We start from the raw sequence: 23,984 nt of genomic DNA on the forward strand, positions 1-23,984 counted from the left end.
GGTCTCCATCGTTTCGGCATCGAACAGAGCGGGCGTGTCGAGGACGGAAATCCTCTTCCCGTTCCAGGTTCCCTGCGCCCTTTGACACTCGATGGTGGTGGTCTTGGCCGCCAACAGGGACTCGAATGCCGGTCGGCCGAGGATGGTGTTGCCCGTCGCACTCTTCCCGCTTCCGGATTTCCCGACCAGGATGAGCCGGAGTTCGGCATCGTCCCCTGGGAGTTTGAAAAGGCAGAGAGATGGCGTTAGGGCGGAGTGTAGTTACACCGCTGGAATGGAATTCAGGGCATGGATTCAACGGGAGGAGATAGATAGATAGATAGATAGATAGATAGATAGATAGATAGATAGATAGATAGATAGATAGATAGATGTATAGAGATAGAGATGGATAGAGATATAGATAAGTAAGTAAGTAGATAGGTAGGTAGGTAGGTAGGTAGGTAGATAGATAGATACGTAGATAGATTAGATAGACAGACAGATATAGATAAATTGATAAAGACAGATAGATGATATAGATAGATAAAGATAGATGGAGAGAGATACATAGATACAATGTTAGCTAGATAGACAGATAAATAGATGGATAGAGATTAGAGATAGAGATAAAGAGATGAATGGATGGATGGACGGACGGACAGATATAAATAGAGATGGATAGAGATAAAGATAATACATAGATACATAGAGACAGACAGACATAGATAGATCGATGGAGACAGAGATTGATAGAGATAGATAGAAAGATAGATAGATGGATAGAGATAGATATGTTAGCTAGATACACAGAGATGGATAGAGATGAGAGAGAGATTTAGAGATAAAGAGATAGGTGGATGGATGAATGGATGGATGGATAGATATATAGATAGACATAGATAGATAAATAGATGGAGATAGAGATTGATAGAGATAGATAGAGATAAAGATAGATAAATGCTGGTTTGATTTCTCGGGACCTTCCGGGATGACATACGGCTCCCCTTGATTCTCCTTGGTGATCTCCACCACCATCCTCATCAGCTTGTCGACCTGCTCCTCCCGCTCGCCTCCCTCGGCCTTGTTGTTGAATCCGCACAAGCGACGGTTGCACTTCTCCATCAGCTTACACAGGTATTTGTTCTTGGCCTCGCCGACGTACGTCTCCAGGTCGTCCACTCCCAGGTCCTCCTTGCAGGTGAACAGAATGATAGTTCGGGAGGCGGACTTGTCCCTGAAGAGTTTCCAGACCTGCTTGGCGGCGGCCACGTCTTCAGCGGTGAAGCGTCCCACCTGGGTGACCAAAATGAAGGCGTGGAGACCGGTGCGGCACATCTGACGGCAGCTTTCGAGCTGCTTTTCCAGGGAGGTCTCCGTCTTTTCGGTGTCGAACAGAGCGGGCGTGTCGAGGACGGAAATCGTCTTCCCCTTCCAGGTTCCCTGCGCCCTTTGACACTCGACCGTGGTGGTCTTGGCCGCCAACAGGGACTCGAACGCCGGTCGGCCGAGGATGGTGTTGCCCGTCGCACTCTTCCCGCCGCCAGACTTTCCGACCAGGATGAGCCGGAGTTTGGCATCGTCTCCTGGGAGTTTGAAAAGACAGAGAGACGGCGTTAGGGCAGAGTGTAGTTACACCGCTGGAATGGAACTGAGGGCATGGATTCAACGGGTGGAGAGAGAGAGATGATAGATAGATAGATAGATAGATAGATAGATAGATAGATAGATAGACAGACAGACAGATAGATAGACAGACAGATGTATAAAGATAGAGATGGATAGAGATAAGTAAGTAAATAGATAGATAGATGGATAGATAGATAAGTAGATAGATGAAGATAGATATAAGATAGATATAGAGATGATAGATAGATAGATGTAGGTGGATAGATGATATTGATGATAGTTTGATGATAGACAAAGATAGATGCTAGATGTAGATAGATATATAAATAGATGGATGGATGGATGGATGGATAGATAGTGTGGTGGTCTGACAATTGAAAAATGGGAGACGCAGGGAAACGTCTGAGCAATTGCCAGCCCCGAGAGCACTCGGGTAGCAGTATTTATTAAGAAAATGCAAGTACAAAATCAAAACAATTACCTCAGCAGCATTATCTCAGCCAGGCCTCAGCAAAGATGATAAAGTTCCCGTGAGAATATCCAGGCACCAAAGGTCTCATGGGAATGGCTCGGCTGGGTACTGTGAACCCCCACGCACATTCCTGGTCTCTGAGCTTGCAGATCACAACAGGATCAAATCACCCATCATAAAAGCACTACTGCCCCCATGAGGAGCGTTTGTGATACCCCAGATCTATACAAAGCTGTACAAGAACTTGCAGAATATGATGAATATATTACCACATTCCCTCCTTTTTTATTTATTCAAAGATAGGGGGTGTTTTAGTGGCATAATACACAGTTCCCTCGCAACTTGGTTTTCGTACACTTAAAGCTGAGGCACACATTTGAAATAGATTAGGAATACATTGAATACAGCAACATAACATAATAAGTATAATAACAATTATTACAACTAATTGAAACAATAAACGTAACCATGAGCTGTCAGGAAGCCAATCCCATAGCAAAGCCCAAAATGACTTATTGAAGCCATCTTTTCCTGCTTCGTGTTCAGCTATGCGGTCTTCCATATCATGAACAGTTCTTGTAATGTTAGGCTCATAATTATGTATAAAAACACAACAATATGAATGAATTAAAGCACAAACTCCTCCTTTAGCAGCTAACATTATATCTAAAGCATAACGATTTTGTAAAGTAACTTGGCGAATTTCAGACACTTCTTCATTTAACATCTTAATATTCTTAACAGTATCATAAAACATAGCAACAGTAAAATTATTTAAAATATGAATATCTCTATAGTTCATAGCTATTCCAAAAGGTGGGTAGATGCATACAAAGCCAACAATTAGTTACATTTAAACTCTTTGCTGCAATCCGAACGTCCTTGATGTAGGAATTTTCCTTCCATAAATTATCACCAAGGTCTCTAGTTTCTGAGATAATAGCAGCTCTCCGCCTCCGTATTAGAGTCCGTGGAGGCATAAGACGAATGGAAAGAGAAGTTGTGTAAAGTAACTTAGGCAACTCCAATTGACACCAATATTGTCCATAGTCTGAAACAGAAACATTAAACAGAATCAGAGTTGTAGCACAGGCTGAAGATATAATATCCTTATCAGGTCCCGAGTAAAGAATGTCTTGACCCTTATGCCAGGACCAATATGCTGGAAAAATCAAAAGATGCCGCTGTTTGCAGATTAATTTAGTCCGATTCCCCAAAGGAACCTGCTGCATACAAGTTGATAATCTCAGATAAGCAGTCATCTTTTCCCAGCTTTCACAGCGCCACGCCTGGATTGCCGGCATCAAGAGAATCAGGAACCACGGAAACGCCATCCTGAGAATCAGGAACCTCAGGAACGGAATCAGGAACCACAGGAACGCCATCCTGCTCCTCCGAAACCTCCTTCAGTGGCACCTGCGAAGGCGCTTGTGAATGATCAGGCCGAATACATCGACCAGGAACCCAACGAATTTGACCAAGATGTTCTACTGCTGCATAACCACGTCCCCACGTAATCAGCTCAGCGGGAAGCCATGCCGGATCCGGAAGGAATCGCACCAACACTCGAGGCCTCACTGCATCTGTAGAAGGGAAGAAAAATGCCTGCTGGCCGCGCCGCAGGGGGTTACCAGACAAATTTAAAAATTTAAAGTATACAAAGCAAGATTTAAATGATCTTGAATTGCCGGAAGCCCCAGGAGCTTCCCTCCTTTTTATTTAATTTAGCTAACATGTTCTTCAGCGTGCCATTATAACGCTCCACAATAGCTTGTCCTGTGGAATTGTATGGAATTCCAAATTTATGTTCCACGGACCACTGTTTACAAAACTGATCAAAGACTGTGCTCCGATAAGCCGCACCATTGTCTGTTTTTAAAGTTTGAGGCGTACCAGCAACTGAAAATGTCTTAATGCAATGATTGATGACATGTTTAACCGCTTCACCTCTTTGAGGAGTAGCCATTAGAAATCCTGAATAAGTATCCACAGTCACATGTATATACTTCCAAGGTGCAAATGATGGATATTGAGTAACATCCATTTGCCAAATCATTGAGGGTTTCAACCCCTGGGGTTGACTCCCATAGGAATAGCCGTGCCTTGCTTTGAACAAGTTGGACATTGTTGAATTATGGCAGCAGCTTCTGCAGCAGTAAGCTTAAATTGATGTGCCAACGCTTTAGCATTTTGATGAAAATAACTATGGCTGTCCCATGGCTGGACAGTGAGAACTGAAGTTACAGCACTGTCAGCTTTGGCATTGCCTTGTGATAAAATTCCAGGCAATTTACTATGGCTACGGATATGGGCAACAAAACACACATTCACACGCTGCTCCAAACATCCTTGCAACAACAAAAGCAAACGTAGAATATTAGGTGATATTCCAGGAGACAAATAAGAACCTGCTACAAAGGGTAACAAATTATATACATACAAAGAATCCACTATTAGATTAAAATCCTGATTTTGAAAATTTTGAAAAGCCAAAACTACAACAGCAAGTTCTGCCTGCTGGGCAGACTTCTGCTCTGATGTCACTTTTGTATGCCAAATTCCAGATTTATCTTTCCAAACACAAGCACCAAACAAACAAAAAAAATGTTTCTCCATCAGTAAAAACTTTAGGAGCATCTGATATACTGAGTTAGGTCACGCCCTGTCCCATTGATCTCTCATTTTGCTGACTTTGACCCCCCCCCAGGAGCCCGACATTGCGCTTTAAAATGTCCAGGCTTCCCACAATTGAAACAAGTTTCTTTTTTAGCATTTCCTGCCTGGAGAGCCAGAGCTAAAGTCTCCATGTTAAAAGTCTGACTCCCCATCTTTTTACAATCTGCATTTGCCTGTTCTACCGCTAACTTCAAAAGCAATTCGTTTCGGGCAAATTGATTGTCAATTTGCCTTTCAATAGCCACTTTCAATCTGCTAATGAAATTTTCATAGGGTTCATTGTTTCCTTGTTTGATGTTAGTAAAGGTCTTCTCACCACCTTCGCCGTCAGGGAGAGCCCGTGCGGCTTGGAAAATTAACTGTGGGAGAAGAATGAATCCCTCCTCCGGCATTCCATCTCGCTGTAGTTCCACTGTTGTAAAATTACCAGCTCCATAAAGCTGATCTGGAGTAACATTTGCTGTTCCCCTTTGAACTGCCAGCTGTCTCCACTTCTGATCTAACACCAAATATTGAGTTGGAGTTAGAATCATATTAAATAAAGCTCTCCAGTCAGCCGGAATCATTTTATTTCCATAGCCAACTGCTTCTAACAATGCCTGAGTGTATGGCGATCTAACACCATACTCTTTTGCTGCTTGCTTAACTTCCTTTAAAATCTTGAGAGGTAAAGGCTTCCACACTCTCTGCGGATTTAAAGCAACATCCACACCAATTTCTACTGGATTAAGTTGAATCTCCACTCCAAAATCTACCAAATCATCTCCTGATAATTCCCCTCTATCTGTTGCTTCTTGAATAGCTGCAGTAACTGCATCTACTTGAACTCTTAAAGGCAAACTCTTCTCTTCTGACAAAGTATTTTCAGTGTCTGACAGTCCTCTGGATTTATCTAGAGGTGCTGTCGGTGGCAATATACGCACCGCATGGTAAGGCGGCAAACCTTCTTCGGGGTGCTAGGAGCGGTTGTTCATGCGTAGCTAATGCATCCATAACCACCCTCCAGGTTAACAAAATTGAAGAAGGGGCACGAGGCTCCTCGTGCAAAAATTTCCCTATCTTTCTCCAGCACTCTACTTTAATACTACCTCCCTCTGGATAACACGGAATATGTTTCCAAACATACTGTAATAAGTCCTCAATTTCTTTCTTTCCTACTTCATGTCCTCTACTATGAACTCCAAACTTAAAACTATTCCCAGTGATCTCTCTCATTTCCCTGAGATGCTTTGTCTGAGCTTTCGAGAGACCTCCCCCCATACTCACGAAAAGAATCTATCTCCGTCCAGCGAAGAAGATGAGGGCCCAGTCGACGTCCGCGACGATGAGTATAGGATGCGGGAAACGTATAGCTTTCAAGCTATCACGCCGAAACGTATAGCCTTCCAAACTATCACGTCGGGGTCACCACTTGTGGTGGTCTGACAATTGAAAAATGGGAGACGCAGGGAAACGTCTGAGCAATTGCCAGCCCCGAGAGCACTCGGGTAGCAGTATTTATTAAGAAAATGCAAGTACAAAATCAAAACAATTACCTCAGCAGCATTATCTCAGCCAGGCCTCAGCAAAGATGATAAAGTTCCCGTGAGAATATCCAGGCACCAAAGGTCTCATGGGAATGGCTCGGCTAGGTACTGTGAACTCTGACCGATATTCCTGGTCTCTGAGCTTTGCAGACCCCAACAGGATCAAATCACCCATCATAAAAGCACTACTGCCCCCATGAGGAGCGTTTGTGATACCCCCAGATCTATACAAAGCTGTACAAGAACTTGCAGAATATGATGAATATATTACCACAGATAGATAGATAGATAGATAGATAGATAGATAGTGAGGAGAATTAACCAGTGGAACAGCTTGCCACTAGAATTTGTGGCTCTCCCATCTCTTTTTAGAAGAGACCGGAGAGGCACTTGGTGTGAAATAGTATTGGGTCTTCTGCTTTGGGTAGGAGGCTGGGCTAGATGACCTCCGAGGTCCCCCATTCTCATTCTGTCCCCCTGTCAAGAGTCTCCCGCTCGAGCCAGGGGACAGGGGGTCGGGCTAGAAGGCCTCTGAGGTTCCTTTCTAGGATTCACTAGGGTGTGTGTGTCTCGTGCTCATGCAGGGGGCTAGACTAGATGACCTCCAAGGTCACCACCCGTTCCATGCCCTGCTTCAACAGCCACTCCCCCGAGGCCAAGCGTCCCCCTGTGGTGCCCCTCACCGTCTTCCTTGGCTTTGGCCCCTCGCTGGTCCTCCATGGGCCCCTGAAAGGGAAGCAAGGAGCAGGTCAGAGAGGAGGCAGGGCAGCCATTTTGTCTGGAACGGTCGGCCATCTTAGATACCCCGAGAGCCACACAGGTCCTAACCGGAGCCCCGCCCCCTTCCCCATTCCATTCTGGAGCTGACTAGAAGTCCAGGTCCTCCACCATAGAGTCTCCTCCTAGCCTGGCGTCCTTTTTTTTTTCCCCTTCTGCCGTCCAGAAGGCTGGTATCTCCTGCACACACACCATAGAGTCTCTTCCTAGCATGGCATCCTTCCCCCCACTTCGGCTGTCCAGAAGGCCGGTTCCCACCACCACCACCATAGAGTCTCCTGCTAGCACCCAGAGGAGGAAAGAAGGAAAGGAAAAGAAAGGAAAAGAAAGGAAAGGAAAGGAAAGAAGGAAAGGAAAGGAAAGGAGGAAAGAAGGAACGGAAAGCAGGAAAGAAAAGGAGGGAAAGGAGGAAAGAAGGAGAGGAAAGAAAGAAAGGAAGAAAGAAGGAACGGAAAACAGCGAAGGAGAGGAGGAAAGAAGGAAAGGAGGAAAGAGGGAGAGGAAAGGAAAGGAAAGAAAAGGAGGAAAGGAAAGGAAGGGAAAGGAGGGAAGAAGGAAAGGAAGAAGGAAGGAGGGAGGGAGGGAAGGAAGGAAAGAAAAAGGGAGGGCAAAGCGAAGAACCCAAAAAGGGAAAGTCTCCTCCTCCCCAGCCCATTCTACAGACCCCCCAGTCCAAAGGGACCCTGGAGGTCATCTAGCCCAACTCCCCCCGCCCAGCCCCTCCCCCTCCCACCGCTCAAGCCATCCTATAGACCCCTGGCAGAATCAGAGCGTCACAGAGTTGGAAAGGGTCCCTGGAGGTCAGCTAGCCCCGCCCCGCACACCCACCCCTCTGCCCTCCCCACCCCCAATTCCCTTTCGGACTGCCCAAACTCCCCTCTCCTCCCCTCTTGAGGCCAGGAATAGGGGGCTTTTGTCCGGACAATGGGGGAGGGGATCGTTGAGGGCGGAAGTGAAGCCCCCTCCCTCCCTCCCACTTTGGAGACACTTTGCAGCCCCTCCCCCTTCTTCTTCCCGCCCCAGCGCCCCATGGGAAGGGAGGGAGGGAATTTGGGGAGGGGGAGGGCTGGGCAGTCCCGTTAGAGGAGCCCCCACCCCCGCTCCTCCTACTCCTCCTCCCCCCTTTTGCCTGCGGGAGGGGGACTTAGGAAGGAGGGAGAGAGAGAGCAACCTGAGTTACTCCTTCCGGGATGGGAGGGGGAGGACTCTCCGCGACCCCCGCTGCTTCTCTTAAGGGCTCACCAGAGCTCCGCCAGTCGCTCCTCCGTCTCTCCCGCCCCGATCGCCACGCAGAACTGAAGTTGGGAGCGCCCAAAGGGGGAGGAGGAGGAGACTCCCAGCATCCCAGCTCCTCCCCCCATTTGGCTACTTTCTCTTTCTCTTCCTCTCTCTCCCTCCCTCACACTCTTTCTCACTCTCTCCCTCACTCTCTTCATCTCCTTCTCTCCCTCACACTGTCCCTTTCTCTCTTTCTCTTCCTTCCTCTTTCTCTCTCCTCACACTCTTTCTCACTCCCTTTCTCTCCTCCTCGTTCTCTCCCCTGCTCTCTCCCTCACACTCTTCCTCTCTCTTTCTCTCCCTCATACTTTCTCTTTCTCTCCATTGCACTTTTCTCTCCCCTTTCTCCCTTTCTCTCCCTCTCTCTCACTCACTCTTTCTCTCCTCACACTCTTTCTTTCTCTCTTTCTCTCCCTCCCTCCCCTCCCTCCCACTTCCGGGGAGACCCCTCCCCAAACACGAGGTGGGTCAGAATCCCGACCCAAAAGAGGCTTGGGCGGCCGTGGAGGGGATTGTCGGACTAGAGGACCTCCAAGGCCCCCTTCCGCCTCCGTCTCTTCCAACCGGGCGATGCTGTCGGGGTCTCCTGCTGGAGGAGGGGGTTGGACTAGACGACCTCCGAGGGCCCCCTTCCAACTCTTCTTCTGTCATCCCGCTCCCTGCCTGGGTTTCCTTCGGAGGAAAGGGAGCCAAGGGAGGCCAAGATCAGAAAAAGAAGCGAAGGAAGGACAAGAGAGTCGCAAGGGGACCTCAGAGGTCATCTAGTACAACCCTCCCCCCGTGCTAAACACCGTCTTCCCTTCCCGTAACGGCTTCCAAACGAACAAAGCTCCGGGTTTGGGTTGGATGGCCAGAGGGCGTCAAACCCGTCCGGCTTGGTCCCCTTTTCCCAGCTACTCCCAGGAGTAAAAGCGCAAGCTTACTACTCCGCCAGCCACTTCTTCCAGCCTGGCCTCTCTCGCCTGCGCAAACTGGAAGCGGCGAGGGCGGGGGGAGAGGGGGACGGCTAAAACGAAAGCGGGAAATCACGTGACTGGAGGGAAAGCGCCATTCCCCCCGTTTTCTTTCCTCTTCTTTTCCTGCCAGGGAGCCTCGCCCTCCGCCCGGCCGCCCGAGGTCATGTAGTCTGACCCCCCTTTGCTCTGACAAGAATAATTGGAGGTGATCTCAGAGGTCTAATAGTCTGACCCCCTGCCCGAGCAGGAGAGCCTGACAGAAGAAGAGTGGGAAGGGACCTTTGGAGATCATCTAGTCCGACCCCTCTTCAAACAAGAGACCGTTACAGAGTGAGAAAGCTGGATGGGATCCAGGAAGGTCTTCTAGTCTAACCCTGTACTCAACAGCGGGAGACCCTTAAAGAGAATTAAAGAGTCGGAAGGGGTCTGGGAGGTCATCTAGTCCGACCCGCTGCCCGAACAGGAGACCCTGAAAGAATCATAATTGGGAAGGGAGCTCGGAGGTCATCTAGTCCGACCCACTGCTCGAAGCGGACACCCTGGGGGAATAAAAGAGTGGGAAGGGACCTTGGAGGTCAAATAGTCGGACCTTCCCACATTTTTCCTCCCCGCTCCTCGGAGAACTCCTCCGCCCTCCTCCGACTGGTGGGGGAGGGAGGGGGAAGGGCAGGGCGAGCAGGCGGGGGCGTTTCCCGTCGGGACTTTTACGGACATCGCAGCCCCGAGAAGCTTCGTCGCTCCGTCTTTGGGCCCGAGGGAGACTCCGGTGAGGGGGGGGGGGAGGGGGTCTCAGCCGGCCTGGGGAGGGGGAGATGGAGGGAGAGGTCGTGGAGGGGAGGAAAGGAGCCGATCGGCGGAAATTTCTTCTACCCCTTCCTCTTTCTTTCTTTCTTTCTTTCTTTCTTTCTTTCTTTCTTTCTTTCTTTCTTTCTTTCTTTCTTTCTTTCTTTCTTTCTTTCTTTCTTTCTTTCTTTCTTTCAGTCCGTCTATCTATCTATCTATCTATCTATCTATCTATCTATCTATCTATCTATCTATCTTCTACCTTCCTTTCTTTCCTTCTTCTACCTTCCTTTCTTCGGGGTCTTTGGGGACAGAGATAGGGGGTCTGGAGGATTTAGCCCAGCCCCCTCCCCATTCCGGGCCCTCCCCCTCCCCCTCGCTAGAAGAGGGATGTAGATCCCAGGACTTGGGGGAGGAGGAGGATTCCTGGGGAGGGGCTAAGAGGCTAGCCCCTCCCCCGGGATCTTCAAGGAGAGAGCGACCCCCCCTCCCTCCCTGGAGTCTAACTCCCCCGGGTCTTTTAGGGACGTAGATACGGTGGGGTGGGAGTCTCCTGCCTTGGGAAAACGGGTTAGACTAGATGACCTCTGAGGGTCCTTGGGCCCGCCCTCACCCCCTGGCTCTGCAAGGGGAGGGGGCTCACCTGCCTTACTTGTCCATTGGCACTGGGGACCCTCCCTCCCCCCCAGCCAGCCTAATGGAATAATCCAACAGAGACGACCCCCTCCCTCCCCCAAAAAACCCCCAAACCTCCCTCATTTTCCTAACCTCACCACCCCCAAAAAGACGAGGGTGGTAGGAGGTCTAGGGCCTTGAGAAAGAAGGGGTTGGACTAGATGACCTCCGAGGGTTCCCTCCCGTCTCTGTGACTCTGTAAGGAGATTGATGTGTTGTTTTATTTTTCCACAGAAGAGAAGAGAAGAGAAGAGAAGAGAAGAGAAGAAGAGAGGAAGGAAGGAGGGAAGGAAGGAAAAAAGGAAGGAAGGAAGGAGATCGAAATGGCCTACCAGTCCTTGGCTGACTCTCGCCAGGTAGGTATGGGGAGAAGAAGGGGGTTGGTCTCCAAGGGGGTCCCGGCCCTCCCTCTCCTTCCTCCCTTCCTCCCTCGTTTTCCTCTCCTTCCTGCCCCCTTCCCTCTTTCCTCCCACCCTCCTTCCTCCCTTCCTCCCTGACCTATTTTCCTCCCTCCTTTCTTTCTTGCTTTCCTCCCACCTTCCTTCCTTCTGTCCTTCCTGGTTTTCTTTTTCTTTCTCCCTTCCTCTCTCCCTCCTTCCTTCTTTCCTCTTCCTTCCTCCTTCCCTCCTCCCCGCACCCTTCCCCCAGGGGGAAATACACCTCCCTTCCCTTTGCTGCCCCCTTCCTCCTTCCCAAGCAGAGGATCGCTCCTAATTCCCATCCCCCACTTCCCCTCTTTCAGGCCGACGCGGAGCGGGGAGGCTGGGCAGGTAAGAGACCCTCCCCAACACCCCCACCCCGGAGGACCAACCCTGGGGGTCCCCGCCTCCAACCTCGGGGCTCGGCAACTGACTTGGACTTACAACGGTGGCCGTGTCCTGGGGGGGCAAGACAGAGGCCGATTCAGTCACTTGGTCTGTCTGTCTCTCTGTCTGTCTGTCTGTCTGTCTCTCTCTCTCTCTCTCTCTCTCTATTTATCTCCATCTCTCTATCATTTATCTACCTACCTATCATCTATCATTTATCTCTCTTTCTCTATCAATCTATCTATCTCCAATTCTATCATTTATCTACCTTCCTATCCTCTATCATTTCTTTCTTTCTATCTCTCTATTTATCTCCATCTGTCTATCATTTATCTACCTCTATCATCTATCATTTATCTCTTTTCTCTCTCTCTCCCCATTATCTATCATTTCTTTCTTTCTTTCTTTCTTTCTTTCTTTCTTTCTTTCTTTCTTTCTTTCTTTCTTTCTTTCTTTCTTTCTTTCTTTCTTTCTTTTTCTTTTTCTATCCATCTCTCTATCCTTCCTATCCTCTATCATTTCTCTCTCTCTATCAATCTATCTATCTCCATCTCTCTCTCTCTCTCTTTCTCTGTTTCTCTCTCTCTCTCTACCTCCGTCTCTCTCCACCTCTCTCTCTCTCTTTCTCTCTCTCTTTCTTTCTCTCTCTCTCTCTCTCCCTCGCTCTCTCCATCCCCACCTCCACTCTCTCTGTCAACCACTGAATCCATGCCCTGAATTCCACTCCAGTGGTGTAACTACACTCCGCCCTAACGCTGTCTCCCTGTCTCTTCCAACTCCCAGGGGACGATGCCGAACTCCGTCTCATCCTGGTCGGAAAGTCGGGCGGTGGGAAAAGCGCCACGGGCAACACCATCCTCGGACGGAAGGAGTTTGAGTCCGTCGTGTCAGCCAAGACCACCACCCTAAGGTGCCAGAGGGGGCAGGGAAGCTGGCAGGGCATGGCGGTCTATGTGGTCGACACCCCGCCTGTTCGACACTGATGACTACACAGAGATCGTGGCGACGGAGATCCTGGCTTGCGCCGACTTCTCCCAGCCCGGCCCCCACGCCCTGATCTTGGTCACCCAGGTGGGACGCTTCACCGCCGAAGACGCCGTTGCCACCAAATGCGTCTGGGATATCTTTGGGCCCAAAACCGACCGGCACACCGTCGTCCTCTTCACCTGCGTGGAGGATCTGGGAGGGACCCCCTGCAGGAGTACGTCCGCAACACTGACAACCGGAACCTGCAGGAACTGATCCGCCGGTGCGGGCACCGCTTTCTGTGGTTTCAACAACAGGGCGGTGGGCAACGAGCGGCAAGGCAGGTCTCCGAGCTGATGGCGATAGTGAGGAGAACCGTCATCGAACGGTGGGCGGTACTACGTCAACCGGCTGTATTGGGAGCCCAACCTGAGGGACGCCATCGTCCAGGTTTTCGTGGCGGAGAACCGCAACACTCGCAAAATGGCCGAAAAATTTGGGTGGTTGAGAGAAAATATTATCGTCATGGCAATCATCACTCTCTGTTTCGTCGTCACCGTATATATTATAGTCCAACTATCTTAAATGCTGCTTGCGATGACCCAGAAAGGGGCGTGGCACCAAGGCCACCCCAGTCAGAGAAGCCAGAAGAATCCCTTTATTATCTCCAACTCAACCTTCAGGCTGGAGGAGAAAAAAAAAAAGCTTTCCCAGGAAGAGCTTTTGACTCAGTCCAAAACAAGGTCAACACAAACTGTCCCTTAAAATCCAAACACACCAAACGGAAGGACTTCAGCCTGAGGATGGCGAGGGGACCTCGCGAAACATCACCAAGATACTCTGAATCTTAGACGGGAAAAGACCTGAACATACCTAGACCTACATATATATATGTATATGTATGTATGTATGTATATGTATATGTATAGATAGATAGATATAGATAGATAGATGTGTATATATATGTGTATGTGTGTGTTATATTTATATATAAATATAAAAGTGTGTATATATATACATATATACATACACACACACAGACACACACAGACACACACACACACATATATATATATATATACACACATACATATATATATATATATATATATATACACATACACATACAATTCATCCTTGTCTAATTAATAACTCATTTATCATTGTGAATAATGAATAATAATTAATAATTGATACTATTCATAATATTGGTAAGACTAATTCACAGGGATAACTAAGTGATTTGGGTCTAGAGGCCATTAGTTCAAAAGAGGGAAAAAAAAAGTCACATTAACACTATTAACCTGTTTGACATCAAGAAATAGCCAGGAAATGGAGATCTAGTAAATTAAATTAAATAAAACATAGACTATAATTACATAGATTTATTGCTGACTTATGTGTGTGTGATTTAAACTATCGAACGAAAACGAAAATTAAGGCAGAGACAAAGGAAGGGTTTACACCTAGGCGGGGAAAACCAGAAGGTACGCAGTACCTCAGGGGCAAAAGCCTGGCTGCAAACAATCCCCGAGGGATGGACAGTCCTAGTGGGCGATCCCGTAAACATGAGTCGTTGGTGCGGCGGGAGCCGCAACAAAACTTAATATGATGCTCGGTTGTCTAGAGGACCTCCGAGGTCCCTCTCCCATGCTTTCATTCGACGCTTTTCCATATTGGTCTCCTGCTTTGAGGAGGGGTTGGACTAGAGGACCTCCAAGGTCCTTTCCCACGCTTTCATTCGATGATTTCCGTACGGGTCTCCTGCTTGAGGAGGGGTTGGACTAGAGGACCTCCAAGGTGTCTTCCAACCCTTTCATTGTCTGATTTCCGTACGGGTCTCCTTCTTGAGGCCGGGGTTGGACTAGATGACCCGTTGAGTCCGGTTTGTCAGGCAGTTGCAAATCCATCTGGTCGGTGGTACTATCTCTCCCAGTTTTTCTTTCTGGCTTCTTCCCAAGAAGTCGGCGGGGGTCTACTCTGTGAAATGCTTTCCTCACGTCAACGCATATTCTGGTGATGGCTAACCTTTTTTGGGCTCCTGTGCCATAAAAATATCGTGGGCATGCTTGTCCGCCCTGTACCTCACAGCTGATTTTCGGCCAGTTTGAGGGCGATTTCGGCCTCCCAGAGCCTCGAGGAAGGCTTCTGTAGGCTTCGCAGGCCGAAAACTAGGCCTGTTTCGTCCCTTCCAGTATTTCTGGGCCTAGTTTTTGGCCTTCAGAAGCCCTTCCTCAGGCTTCTGTAGACTTCGCAGGCCGAAAACTAGGCCCATTTCATCCCTTCCGGTATTGCCGTGCGTTGTTTTTGGCCTTCAGAAGCTCTTCCTCAGAAAGAAAGAAAGAAAAGAGACGCTAGCTAACACAAACGTGTAGCCTTTTCAAAGCTTCTTCTCCTCATTCGTCCTCCGGAGAGAAATGAGGCCAGTTCCTCAGGTCCCCCTGGGACGCATCCTGAGGTAAAAAAAAATCCCTCAGCAAGGACAGAAGACAAGAGAAGAAAAAAAAGAGCGGGAAAAAAAGGGAAACGCCCCCTTTACCCTGGCAGCAACCAATCGCAGCATCGATGACGCTGAGGCCATGAGTCGGCAGTCTCTTGGCACTAATCCACAGAGCGGCGGGGTTCGGGGCTAGCGTCCATTTTACTCGTCCAGCGGCTCGAGTCCATTTCCCACAAAAGGAGAGTTGAGAGGAGGAACACAGGAGACGAGTCTATTTTGACTTTGATGAGGGAAATTGTTAAAGGACTCATGTTAGGCCCGGGCTAAAAAACGTCGGACTGAATATCGCATTCGAAGATTGGGGGGAAAGGGGGCATAACAAGGTTTCTTTGACAAAAATCGGTCGCATGTAAAGAAAATGGATCCAAAATGCTCCAATCGTGGGCATTCGGCACCGTCCACGGGAGGGAAGATATCAGCCCCCCCTTTTTTTCTGTGTCTTTCGACCGCAACGAAGACACGGAAAGTACCGTCAAGGATGAAGAAGCAGGATTCTCATCCTTCCCCCCCACCGCACCTGTGCTTTGCGGCGGGATTGGAGGATTGTGCAGACGGGGACGACGTCATCGTGCATCGCGGGTGGATTTTGTAGGGGGCAAATATGAGCCAAGCTTCCGCGTGCGCGTGCAGAGCAGAAAGCAAGTCCGACGCGGGAAATAGCTGGAAGGCCAATCCTCTGGTCTGATGCCATGACCTAGTTTGGTCATGAAAGGTTGATAAGAAAACAACCAAACTCTGACAGCTCCAAAGCATAGTAAAATTTATTGATTTATTTAGTAATTATATATATATATATATATATATATATATGTAGATCTTTAGTTGTTGGGTTTTCTCGCGTAAGATTTGAAGTATCTAGGCAGCGTTTGATGAAGTCTCATTCATCATCTTCAGGCTTCTGTCTCCAGCTCTGTGCTTCTCAGAGTAATGGAGATTGCAGCTGCTTCCTCCTTTTAACTGCCAGTGGGGGTGGAACTTGATTGGGTGGGGGCTTGGCTGTGTTCTGATTGGGTGGGGGTGTGTTCTCATTGGTAGGGGTTTGGCTGTGTTCTGAACTAGAAGCCAAACAGCAAGATCACAACTCTCCAGCTCAAATCCCCAGCAACTAAAACTAACCTGAGCACAACCAAGCCCCCTCCTGAACAGAACACGCCTCCAACCAATCAGAACACGGCTAACCCCCAACCAATCAGAACACAGCCAAACCCCCTACCAATGAGAACACACCCCACCCAATCAGAACACAGCCAAGCCCCCACCCAATCAAGTTCCACCCCCACTGGCAGTTAAAAGGAGGAAGCAGCTGCAATCTCCATTACTCTGAGAAGCACAGAGCTGGAGACAGAAGCCTGAAGATGATGAATGAGACTTCATCGAAACGTTGCCTAGATACTTCAAATCTTACGCGGGAGAAAACCCGAACAACCAAAGATCTACATATAAATACCGCGAGAACCTCAGAAAACAAATATTGCACCTCTACGGGAGGAAACCCACCATCTGACCAGGACTTATGAAAAACTTGAAGTCCAAAGAGCCTCCATTTTATGTGACCTTGCATTCCTATGCAACTGCCGAGATCAAAATTTAATTCCCACAAGCTTCCAATTGAAATTCCACACCAACAGAGCAGCCACCAAACGCATCCTTAAAAGAACAGAACTGGCCCTAATTAGAAATGAACTTCACACAAAAAGGTTTCTCCTAGACCAAATCAACAAAGATCTCCTCACACTCCACCTCAAACTCAGCAACAAGATTCACCCTCTACTTTGGGACAAATCCAAACAACTCGCTGTCTGGAGAGCCGAAACACAGACCATCCTCAAGACAGACACACAGACCAACAAACTCAGGAAACTACAACAATGCCAGAAACCAACTCTTCCCCCCACAGCCACACATGAAACAAACAGTGCACAACATCTCAGACAAGATCCTCACTGAAGCTGAAACCAAGATCCTCTCAAAGGATTCAACTTTGCTGTCGCTCCCAAACACATCCCCACAGAAACCATCATATGTGGAGTTGAAACCAGCCTGACCAAAACCAACCCTGATGATGCTAACAAAATCAGACTCGAAATCACCAACATCCTCTGCACTAGCAAACCACCCAAAAGCAACTTATCCAAAGAAGAACAAACTGCACTACTTAACCTGAAAGAAGACACCAGCATAATAATCCTACCAGCAGACAAGGGCAATGCGACAGTGGTAATGAACACATCTGACTACCAAACCAAGCTAACCAACCTACTCCAAGACCCCACATACAAACCCCTAAAGACAGACCCCACCACCTACCTAGAAAAACTACCAAATCCAAAATAAAAAAGCCTCCCCCATCAGTGAAGAAATCCAGCAAGGAATCATACCCAGAGAAAAATCATCCAGATGCCCCAAGCTTTATGGTCTCCCCAAAATACACAAAGAAGGAACCCCACTCAGACCAATAGTCAGCTCCATAGGCTCACCTCTACAAAACCTGGCCAAATTTCTTGCCAAACAACTACAACCCTATGCAGAATCCATCAACTCACACGTAAGAAACTCATTCCAGTTCATCGAGATCATAAAGAAACAAAACTTACAACCTAGCGACCTACTAGTAAGCTTCGATGTCACATCCTCTTCACCCAAGTGCCAATAAAAGAAGCCTTGACAGCCATCCAAAACAAATACAACCCCCCCAAGCACATCCTAGATCTAACCAACCACTGCCTATCCAATACTTACTTCACCTACAATGGACAAAAATACAAACAAATAGAAGGAGCACCTATGGGATCACCCCTCTCACCTGTCATCGCAAACCTCTACATGGAACACTTTGAAACACAAGCTCTAGAAAAATACGACCACAAACCCAAACTCTGGCTCAGATACGTAGATGACACCTTCATAATCTGGCCACACGGGAAAGAAAAACTGAACAACTTCCTCACATACCTCAACAGTCTACACCCCAAAATACAATTCACCATGGAAACAGAAGCCAACAATCAACTTCCCTTCCTAGATGTCTTGGTATACAAAAGATCCGATGGCTCCCTAGGACACACCATCTACCAGAAGAAAACACATACTAACCGCTATCTACATGCACTCTCACACCACCACCCAGCACAGATCAATTCCGTAGCCAAGACACTCATCTCCAGAACAAAATGCTTAGCCGATGAACAACACCAAAAACCGAACTACACACTCTCACCAACGTACTCACAGCCAATGGATTCCAAAGAAAGAAGATTACCCACCTAATCCAAAAAGAAGCCCCAACCAAAATCCAAGACAGAGAACAAGAAAACGGAAAAGCCCTCCTCCCATATATAAAAGGCACTACAGACAAAATTAGCAAGATCCTCCAAAAACACAACATCAAAACAGCATTCTGCACAAACAAAAAAATATCCACCATCCTAAGAAACCCCAAAGACAAAATCAATTAGAAAACCAAGGAGTATACGAAATCCCTGCACAGCCTGCCCTAACACATACATTGGACAAACTAACAGAAGAATAAGCGCACGCATTGAAGAACATAAGAACTCAATCAAAAAGAAGAAACGACCTCTTCCCTGGTCCAACACCTCAAAGCCACAGGACATGAAATTGATTTTAAAAATACCAGAACTATCGCCAAAACCGAACACTTCAACAGCAGAATAATCAGAGAAGCCATAGAGATAGAAAAACGCCCACACAGCATGAACAAACGAGATGACACCTCCCGCCTTCCAGCCATTTGGAAACCCGCCCTCATGAACAGACGAGTACCTAACATGAAGAAGGACACTGGACCCACACCCATGAGAGCCACACAAGATGCCACCACCACACTTCCATGTAGAAAACAGACTCCCACCCATTCAGAAAATGAGAAACGACCATGGACCAGAAGCTGCACTGCAGCTGCATCACTACCCACTTCAAACCCTCTGAGCCATACATGAAGCAAACCAACACCCACTATGAAGATGCAGCAGGACCACGAACTAGAAGCCAAACAGCAAGATCACAACTCTCCAGCTCAAATCCCCAGCAACTAAAACTAACCTGAGCACAACCAAGCCCCCTCCTGAACAGAACACGCCTCCAACCAATCAGAACACGGCTAACCCCCAACCAATCAGAACACAGCCAAACCCCTACCAATGAGAACACACCCCACCCAATCAGAACACAGCCAAGCCCCCACCCAATCAAGTTCCACCCCACTGGCAGTTAAAAGGAGGAAGCAGCTGCAATCTCCATTACTCTGAGAAGCACAGAGCTGGAGACAGAAGCCTGAAGATGATGAATGAGACTTCATCGAAACGTTGCCTAGATACTTCAAATCTTACGCGGAGAAAACCGAACAACCAAAGATCTACATATAAATACCATGAGAACCTCAGAAAACAAATATATATATATATATATATATATATATATATATATATATATATATATATATATTGCATCCAAATTTAGTATTAAGTAATTATCCCGGTTTATATATTGCCAAACCAACTGTTAGGGGACTATCATTCCTAACAACGGTCTCCGCTCACGGGAGTGGACCTTCACACGCGAGTTCTCACCTGTCCGAGTGGAGCGTCATGCACCTGCGCAGGCCCGTTCCTTCCGCTACACACTCCAGACAGAACAACTCCCCAAACAAAATACAGCCCCCTCCTAAACAACAATCAATCAATCAATCAACAATTCCACTCCCGCAGACGATCGGGAGGACGACGCTCCGTATCACAGGAGGGAACATGGCCCTACGGCCAGCTCTTTTAGTCCGCCTCCAGCATGTCTTTGGTGTAGTGCGGCATCGGCTCGTTCTTCCGCGAGCTCGTCCACCATCCGGATCAGCTCGTCCGCCTGAGCCGGCGTTCCGACCCGACCACCGGTTGTTAAAAGCCAGGCACGGTTCCACAACTCTTAATTTGCGACTGCAGGGGCTTCATTATCGTTGGAGGACAGCAGGTCGTGAAGAGCGTCCTCAGGTCTTCTTTGCGGGTGAACAAGACGATCATGTCGCCTTCGCTTTGAGGCTGAAGATGTCTTTGATGAGCCGGGTGACCTCAACTCTTCCCCGCTGAAATGGGCCAGGTGGATGACTTGGACAATGGCGTGGGTCCCGGCACACACACCTCCACGCACCGTTTGATCTTGGCGCAGGTCGCCTGCTCCGACTGCTGGGTGCATCGAAAAAGCCGGCGTGTCGATGACAGCCAGGCGCCTCCCCGTCCAGCAAGCTCCGCGTGGCCATTCTGCACTTGGCCGTGATGGAAGTCGAGGCCGCCCGGGACGGGAAGGCGTCCATCCCAAAATGGTGTTTCCGGTCGCACTTTTCCCATTGCCGGTTTGCCCACCATGACGATCCGCAGCTCCGGAGCTGAAAGGAAGAGAAGGAATAAAATTGGTCAACGGCATGGGCGTCCCAGCGCGGAGAGAAGGCGAAAATTTCCACCGTTCTCCTAAGTACAATCACAGAGGGGAAGGGATCTCAGAGGGTTTTTAAAGCAGAGATTGGAGAGCCCTTTGTCCGGCATGGTGTTGAGTCTCCTGCTTGAGAAGGGGGGAGGTTGGACTAGAGGACCTCCGAGGACCCTTCCCATGCTGTGCTTCTGTTAAGGTCTCCACTTTGAGCAAGGGGAGGAGGGTGGATTAGTTGACTTCTGAGGTTCCCTTCCAACAGTTCTTCTGTTAAGGGTCTCCGCCTTGAGCAGTGGGGTTGGACTAGAAGACCTCTGAGGTCCCTCCCAAATCTGATTCAGTAATTCTGCTGGGGCAGAGGGTTGGGCTGGATGACCTCCTAGGTGCCTTCCCAACTCTTAGGAGTCTCTTATGTCTCCTGCTGGAGCAGGGGGGTCGGGCTAGATGACCTCTGGCTTTTGCGAGAGAGGCTTGGGGTGGGGGGATGGAAGCGGCCGTTGGGCTTTGAAGAAGAGACGGAGGAAACCCGCCTGTTTCCTGTTGCTGGGCTCCTGGTATGTTTTTGTGTGTGTGTGTGTGTAAGGTGGGTGAGTGGGGGCTCTTTTCCTCTCTCCTTTTCTTTCCACTCATGTGATTTCTAGGCAGCCAAGCAAGACTTTTTGCTTCCTTTGGCTGTTGAAATGCGGCTGAGAATTTCCCCCACCGTCCTTCCTGCCATTGGGGAGGGGAAGAGCAGAGGGCTGGACTACATGACCTCCCAGGTCCCTTCCAGCTGTCATTATATGCTTCAATCAAGGTCTGCAGCTTGAACGAGGTTGGGCTAGATGACCTCCAAGGTCCCTTCCAACTGTATGATTCTGTCAGGGGCTCCTGCTGGAGCAGGGGGTTGGGCTAGATGACCACCCAGATCCCTTCCTTTTTTTCTTCCTTTTAATTTCTTTCTAATTTCTTTCTTTCATTCCATCCTTCCTTTTTACTCCCCTTTTTTTCTCTTTCTTTCTTTCTTTCTTTCTTTCTTTCTTTCTTTCTTTCTTTCTTTCTTTCTTTCTTTCTGTCTTTGGTTCTTTCTCTTTCTTTCTTTCTTTCTTTCTTTCTTCCTCTTTCTTTCTCCTTTATTCTTCCTTTTATCTTTCTAGTTTTTATTTCTTTCCCTCCTTCCTTCCTTCCTTCCTTCCTTCTTTCTTTCTTTCTTTCTTTCTTTCTTTCTTTCTTTCTTTCTTTCTTTCTTTCTTTCTTTCTTTCTTCTTTCTTTCTTTCTTTCTTTCTTTCTCCCTTTTTCTTCCTTTTCTCTTTCTTTCTAGTTTCTTTCTTTCATTTTCTTTCTTTCTCCTGGGTGCTTTCCAGCTGTATGATTCTGTCAGGGCTCCTCCTGGAGCAGGGGGCCCATTTTGAGCCTTTTATCAGGTCAAAAACAACCCGGAAAATGGCTCGAACATGGCCTGAAGAACTGCCTGCAGGCTCCCTGCCGAATTCGAGCCGTCCTTTCTTTGCCGACCTCCAAGCTCCTCTTTTGTCCTTGGTGAGGTTGTTGCCCATTTCGACACAGTCTTGATTGCTGCTCTCTCACACACCTGCGGACCTGTGTCCCCGTCCGGTGGTGGGATTCAAATGGTTCGGTGGGCGTGGCTTGGTGGGCGTGCTTTGCCGAACGCCGTTGCGCAGCTTTCCCCACCGCAGCTGATTGTCGGCTTTTTTTTTTTTTGAGGAAGGAAGGAGATGGGGAGGGAAGGAAGGGAGGGAGGAAGGAAAGGGAGGAGATGGGGAGAGAGGGAGGAAAGGAGAGAGGGAGGGCGGAAAGAAGGAAGGAGAGAAAGGAAGACGGGGAGGGAGGAAAGAGGAATGAAGGGGAATCAGAGGGAGGGGAAGAGGGAGGAAGGGAGGAGGTGGGGTGGGAAGGAAGGGAGGGAGGAAGGAAAATGAGGAGATGGGGAGAGGGGAGGAGAGAAGGAGAGAGAAAATAATGGAGGAAGGAAGGAGATGGGGAGGGAGGGAGGAAAGAAGGAGGGACAGCAATAAGGAAGGAGGGAGGAAGGGAGAAGGAAAGAAGGAGATGGGGAGGGAGGGAGGGAGAAGGAAGGAAAGGTGGAAGGAAGGAAAAGAGGGAGGAAAGAAGAAAGGAAGGAGGAATGAAGCAACGAGGAAAGGAAGGGAGGAAGGAGGGACCCCTTTCAACCCCATGGAGAAACCAGCTTCTCGGGAGATGGAATCAGCTCAGGGAAACGACGCCAGGAAACTCTCCTGGGGAAGTTCCGGAGGGGGAAGCAGAAAGCTGAAGCGGGCCGAGCCGAGTCAAAGACGATCTATGGAGTTGCCGTCGCGGTGCCTGGAAACTGGGCCCCGAGCGTTTTGCCGCCGTCCTCCTCAAAGCAAAGGACACAGCCAGGAGAAGTCCCGGTTTTTGGCCAAGTGCTCCTTGTCAGCCTTCATCATCTCCTCCATGTAGCACGGGGCGGCGAGGTTCTTCTCCACCAGCGCGTCAATCATGGCCATCAGCTGGCTCACCTGAGCTTCGCGCTCCGCGCCTTCGGCCTTGTGGTTAAAGGCCAGGAAGCGGTTGCTGCAGCGGTACACCTGCTCCTTCAGGCGCACGTTACCTTCGGTGATGAACTTCTCCAGGGTTTTGCCCTCCAGGTCCTCCTTGCGGGTGAAGAGGATGATCATGTAATCCTTGGCCTTCAAGCTGAAGATCTCCTTGATCAAGCGCGCCACCTCCTCCTCCTCCTTGGTGAAGCGGACTGGGCGGATCACCTGCAGGATGACATGGGGGCCCAGCGTGCAAAACTCGATACACTTGCTCACTTCGGCCGAGGTTTCCCTCTCGAGATGAGCCGTGTCGAGGAAGCCTGGCGTGTCCAACACCACCACTTTCCGGCCGTTCACCATGGCCTCCTCCCGTTGGCAAGTCTGGGTGACAGAGCCGAACGACATCTTGGATTCGAAGACCAGGCTCCCCAGGATGGTGTTGCCCACCGCACTTTTCCCGTTGCCGGGTTTGCCCACCAGGACGATCCACCGTTCGGGCCCTACAAACCCAAAGCGGAAAGAGAGAGAAGGAGGGGGGACCGGTCAGGAGCACTTGAGATGACCGGGGTCAAAGGCGCCATCAGTTCAGAATCCCTGTGTGCTCACGAGTGACCTCAATCCAGCCCCCTTGACGGCCTTTCTTATCTCCCGCTCATTTCCCCCGACCATTAGTAGGTCCGATTCTTGTAGGGAGCTTCAGGTTGCAATCAGTCTTGATCCTCCTTTGAGCTGCCTAAATCTCCTGATTTTCCTGCCACTGGATCTATCCATCTATCTATCTATCCATCTGTCTATCCATCTATCTATCTATCTATCTATCTATCTATCTATCTATCTATCTATCTACCTACCTACCTACATACCTACCTACCTATCTACCCATCTATCTATCTATCTATCTATCTATCTATCTATCTATCTATCTATCTATCTATCTATCTATCTATCTATCTATCTATCTATCTACCTATCTACCCAACTATCTATCTATCTATCTATCTATCT

The 23,984-nt window shown here is 48.7% G+C and overlaps 4 protein-coding genes and 1 pseudogene across 7 annotated transcripts in view; 1 reads left to right on the forward strand and 4 right to left on the reverse strand.

Annotated features, from left to right (window-relative positions):
• LOC113454141 (GTPase IMAP family member 8-like) overlaps positions 1–23,984 on the reverse strand; it is a 169,970-nt gene that overhangs the window by 1,839 nt on the left and 144,147 nt on the right. The window contains 3 exon segments of the mRNA XM_087918995.1: positions 3–215; positions 963–1,565; positions 6,966–7,008. Of these exon segments, the coding sequence (XP_087775121.1) occupies positions 3–215; positions 963–1,565; positions 6,966–7,002 (853 nt within the window). The 5' untranslated portion in view covers positions 7,003–7,008.
• Positions 10,263–23,984, reverse strand: part of LOC113454669 (NAD(P)(+)--arginine ADP-ribosyltransferase 2-like) — a 282,768-nt gene continuing 269,046 nt past the window's right edge. Inside the window, exon 5 of the transcript XR_015740565.1 lies at positions 10,263–10,338. The gene's annotated coding sequence lies outside the window, so the exon portion shown is untranslated. The remainder of the gene's footprint in view (positions 10,339–23,984) is intronic.
• Positions 10,918–23,984, forward strand: part of LOC148123724 (GTPase IMAP family member 5-like) — a 373,254-nt pseudogene continuing 360,187 nt past the window's right edge. Inside the window, exons 1-3 of the transcript XR_015740566.1 lie at positions 10,918–11,107; positions 11,494–11,521; positions 12,341–13,416. The product of XR_015740566.1 is annotated as a GTPase IMAP family member 5-like (transcript). The remainder of the gene's footprint in view (positions 11,108–11,493; positions 11,522–12,340; positions 13,417–23,984) is intronic.
• The window catches only part of LOC148123725 (GTPase IMAP family member 7-like), a 35,403-nt gene continuing 30,914 nt past the window's right edge, over positions 19,496–23,984 (reverse strand). The window contains exon 2 of the transcript XR_015740569.1: positions 19,496–19,665. The gene's annotated coding sequence lies outside the window, so the exon portion shown is untranslated. The remainder of the gene's footprint in view (positions 19,666–23,984) is intronic.
• The window catches only part of LOC148123726 (GTPase IMAP family member 9-like), a 317,013-nt gene continuing 315,448 nt past the window's right edge, over positions 22,420–23,984 (reverse strand). For all 3 annotated transcript variants that reach the window (XM_087918965.1, XM_087918964.1, XM_087918966.1), the window contains one exon: positions 22,420–23,479. In XM_087918965.1, coding sequence (XP_087775091.1) covers positions 22,818–23,479 — 662 coding nt within the window. In that variant the 3' untranslated portion in view covers positions 22,420–22,817. The remainder of the gene's footprint in view (positions 23,480–23,984) is intronic.

The sequence above is a fragment of the Pseudonaja textilis genome, unplaced genomic scaffold, assembly GCF_049901715.1.
Source record: "Pseudonaja textilis isolate UNSWEBS1 unplaced genomic scaffold, rPseTex1.2 PTEXSCF22, whole genome shotgun sequence".
Classification (NCBI taxonomy): Eukaryota; Metazoa; Chordata; class Lepidosauria; order Squamata; family Elapidae; genus Pseudonaja; species Pseudonaja textilis.